General features: G+C 39.2%; 1 protein-coding gene across 1 annotated transcript in view; it reads left to right on the top strand.

Moving 5' to 3' along the window:
- Window positions 1–321: 321 nt before the first annotated feature.
- DNAAF1 (dynein, axonemal, assembly factor 1) overlaps window positions 322–4,165 on the top strand; it is a gene marked incomplete at its 5' end in the record, with an annotated part of 11,480 nt that continues 7,636 nt past the window's right edge. Inside the window, 6 exon segments of the mRNA XM_010072803.1 lie at window positions 322–366; window positions 862–1,005; window positions 1,470–1,605; window positions 2,172–2,263; window positions 3,124–3,345; window positions 4,103–4,165. The exon segment at window positions 4,103–4,165 is cut by the window's right edge and continues 17 nt beyond it. Of these exon segments, the coding sequence (XP_010071105.1) occupies window positions 322–366; window positions 862–1,005; window positions 1,470–1,605; window positions 2,172–2,263; window positions 3,124–3,345; window positions 4,103–4,165 (702 nt within the window).

Raw genomic sequence — 4,165 nt, 5'->3', positions numbered from 1 at the left:
TAGCCCGGGCTGTAGCAGCAGAAAGCGCGGGGGGACCGTAGCAGCATGTGCCCCCGCTGTGAGGAGACAGCCTCCCCTCAGGGGGTGAGAGGAGGCCTCGCACCGGAGCAGGCCGTGCCTCAGAGGAGCGCCATCGCTGCGTCCCCGCGCGCCGGCCGCGGCGGGAAGAAAGGGACTTGCTGTGGGGTGGGGGCTGCCCGGGCACGGGCTCTGCTCTGAGGGGGATATGAGCGCGCTCTGACCCTCCTCGCCTCCTGGTAACACCACAGGTCGCCGTGCAGGCTGGATAATTTACCGTATGGTCTTTTTTGTCTGTCACAGGTTCTCCTACCAAAGCCTTCCCACATTTTGTCTGGAAGTTGGATTGTAAGTCAAGTAGCGGCTTTGGTGGTGGTTGTTTAAGTCACATCTTGGTTGGTGTTTGTCTAAGTCACATCTCTTAAAATGCAGTCACAAAACGGAGAATGGGGCCTTGGAGGGGAGGGTGCTGCGCAGGAGGCGTCAGGAGAGGCTGGGGGTGACACCAGTGACAAAGCTCCTGTAAGCACAGGTGAGCCCTTCCAGCTGCCTCGCTGGGATGAATTAGGGAACGTAAAGCCTAGGAATCAAGTCTGTCGTTACTCACCTGAATGCAGTATGAGTTTATTCTTTCTCCACTGAAGTCACTGAAACTCTAGCCGTAACTGAGGCTTACTCAATTCTTATCTTTTTGTGCTCCTTCCCGCCCCATTCTTTAATTTTCTTCTTGCTGGAGAGAGATCTTTCCCTGTGTTGCAATCATACAGCTAGCCTGACCTCTAAATGTTTTAATTACACTCAAATGAGCTGGTAAAAGAATTTTTTTTGCACTGTCTCTTTAAGTTTGTGGACAACAAGTACAACTAGAAGCAAGTACAGAGCAAGACTCTGAAGAGAAGAGTTTTGAAAATGCAGTTAATCAAAGGCAGCCCAAAGGCAGCTTGAATGAGCATGGCACTGGAGATACCTCCCAAAGAGTGCAAAAGGGTAAATTTATACAAGAGCTAGATTAAGAAACAGTGCTTGAGATGACTCAGATGTGCCATTAGCATAGTCTCCTTACATGCAAATTTAGCAGTCTTGTTAAACTCAAATTATTGTTCATGAAATGTATCATGGCTGTCTAAGACTGTAAGAACATTGGTGCCAGTACTTTATTGTCACTGTACATTATAATAATCTTAAGACTAGTGGGTACTACCTGACTTACAGATATAAAATAAAAAGGAAATTTCAACAGTTTATTTTGCTACTGCTTATTTTACTACTTTGCTTTCTAAAAAAGTTAAGTTTCCTTTCATTAAAAATGTTAGCAAAAATCTTGGTTAGAACAGTTATTTTCTTGAAAATCATATTCAAGTGCTCTTCAATATTTATTTAAGTAATTGCCAACATGACGCTTTTTCCCCACTCATGCTGTTAAACTGTAACTTGTTTTCTTACTTACAAAGATGTTAAAACTCAAGATAAAGCCGTTAACTGTATGTCCAGAGCGGATCAACAGAATGAACAAAAATCAGGTAGTGATCACAAATCGGGAACCAGCTCATTCTATCAAAGGACAGAAGAAAAGAGGGATGGTGTAAGGTAATACATTGTTTGTGGATGTTTTTTATTTAAATCTTGGCATCACTGAAGTAAATGGGAGTTTTGCTGTTCTACATGTGAATCTTAAGAGAAGAATTTTGAACATGAACTTGAGAATAATTGATAAATCAGGAACTGATGATACCCCCTTATACTTTTTTTTTTTTTTTTTTTTTTTTATGGCCACAGGAGCAAATTACATTCTACCTCTGGCATTCCTAGCCACTCACAGCTGTATATTAAAACTATCTTGAGTTTTGCTTCAGAGTTGGCATTTCATTAAAATATTATGTTGATTCCCTACCTACTGTCCTATTTACTCCGCGTTTCTTAGCAGAAGTAAGAAGAGGCTGGTAGCACACTTCAAACAGGTAGAAATAGGAAGCCACGCTAAAAAACATACTGCTTTTTTATTTTGAGTATAGTCTTGAAAGCTGTAGCCATTTCTCTTGCATAAAAGAACTATTAATTGTGTTGCATTGAAATCTGTTAAAAAACCCAAAGATTTCAGAATGTGCACTGAAACACATTTTTTGTTTTGCTTCTGCTTCCCATTATTCTTTCAGAATGACAAAAAAGATTCTGCTAGACATCTGTAAACAGCAGAAATTATACTGGACACCATACTTAAATGATACGCTTTACTTGCATTATAAAGGTACGATGCAGACAAGACTATTTAGATTTGACATTCTAGGTAGCACTTTAGCAGGGAATCTAGTTTATGGCTCACTGAAGTAAGGTATCTAATAATTCTTTTAAATCAGCAACATAATTTAATTTTATATAATAATGTAACTTGGAAACAAAAGGAGTCAATATGAAGGAAGAAAAGTGAACTGACTATAGACCTAATTCACTTTGAGGAGTCATTCAAAGGATCAATAGGAATCAAGGGACACTTTTTTTTTTTTTCCCAAAACAGTAGCCTCTGAGAAATGTCTTAAAATACTGGTTTGAGTTGCATTAAGAGGAAGATATATGTATTTCTTCTTAAATATGTTTCTATAAATAAGCTGTTTTCCAGCTTTGGGGACTTTTTTGCTGCCAAATAAAAATGGTCAGGAAGGAAATGAACAGGAAACGCTTGTTGCATGTTCTCAAATACTACTGAAAGAAAAAGAAGTTGCTAGAATGAACCTGGATCATCCTCTTGTGATCTTTTAGCCTTTTTTTTTTTTTTGCATTATACAGTTAGCTAGTTCAGATTAGCATAAGAATTGTTTTAAATAAATAGGACATGCTGAAACTACCTTCTGCATTTGGCTTTGGTTTTCCTGTTTTCTCAAGATATATTATTTGACATTCTAAAGGCCTGCACGAGGTATAGACCAGAGCAAAACTCTATGGGTTTGCCCTTTATGGGCCAAATACGGTAGCATTGATTCAGTGGAAATACTGCCATCAATTTGAATATTCTGGCAGGCTGCTTCAGCAGTGCTGGTTTAATGAAATTTACTCTTCCAAAGACTTGTTTTCAGACAACACCATTTCATTTGAAAACATCTTTTTCTGCAGGATTTGGCCGCCTGGAGAATCTTGAAGAGTATACTGGATTGAAGTGTTTATGGCTGCAATGCAATGGCTTAACAAAAATTGAGAATTTGGAGGATCAGACAGAGTTGCGTTGCCTCTACTTGCAACTCAATTTAATTAACAAAATTGAAAACCTGGAACCCTTACAAAAGCTGGATTCCCTCAACATCAGTAACAACTACATTAAGACTATTGAGAATCTCTGTAAGAACTGCTGGTGCAACATGTTTTAACCTACAACGAGCCCATACTCCTGAGCTTTGACTAAGCGAAGCTGTTATGAGTGCCACTGGTTTCCAGGGGTTTTTAATTCATGTTAAAATTTTGCACAATATCCCCTAGCAAAGTCCACAAAGCTTCTATTGAAGAGTCAAACTGATGTATTTTGTGATTTAAATAGATGAGAAAACAGAAAAGACATAGTAATTACTTCCATGTGGATACCTAGGACAATTAAGTAGTTTTGCCTCACTTCCTAGTAACATCTCGGTACCTACCTGTGTTGCAGACAGGCTAACAATCCAGTTTTCACCATTTACTTTACAGTTAAGATGCGCTTTGGCAGTTGCAGACATGACTACCAAATCTTTTATGTCCGTTAAAGGATTTATTCCATCTTCAGCAGAAAATAAAAAGGAATTCCTCTACATTATAATTTGTGTACATTGGGAGTAATTTGAAACACAGGCTCTTGCTTTTGTGTAACTGACTAGTTTGAAACATGAATTAAAAACAGTAACCATCCTAAACCCAAACAACTGTTTTTCCCAGGGTGAAGAAAGCAGCTTTGGAGGCCTAGACAAAAAGTGCATATAGCAGAATAACAAATTTAGAAAAAAAGCTCCCCACAGTTCAACAGAAACAATTATCTTGACGATGCAATTTTCTGTCTGCTCCAGAAAACCCTCTGTGAAGCAATGGCTCTTACCTTTCCTTTCTTTGTGTTGTTCTTGTCTGACAGCTTGTCTGAAAGTCCTGCAGACTCTGCAGATTGCTCACAATCAGTTACAAACAGTGGAAGACA

This window comes from Pterocles gutturalis, unplaced genomic scaffold (assembly GCF_000699245.1).
Source record: "Pterocles gutturalis isolate BGI_N339 unplaced genomic scaffold, ASM69924v1 scaffold31492, whole genome shotgun sequence".
Classification (NCBI taxonomy): domain Eukaryota; kingdom Metazoa; phylum Chordata; class Aves; order Pterocliformes; family Pteroclidae; genus Pterocles; species Pterocles gutturalis.
The sequence above is the reverse complement of the archived record's forward strand: the minus strand, read 5'-3'. Positions and strand labels throughout refer to the sequence as shown.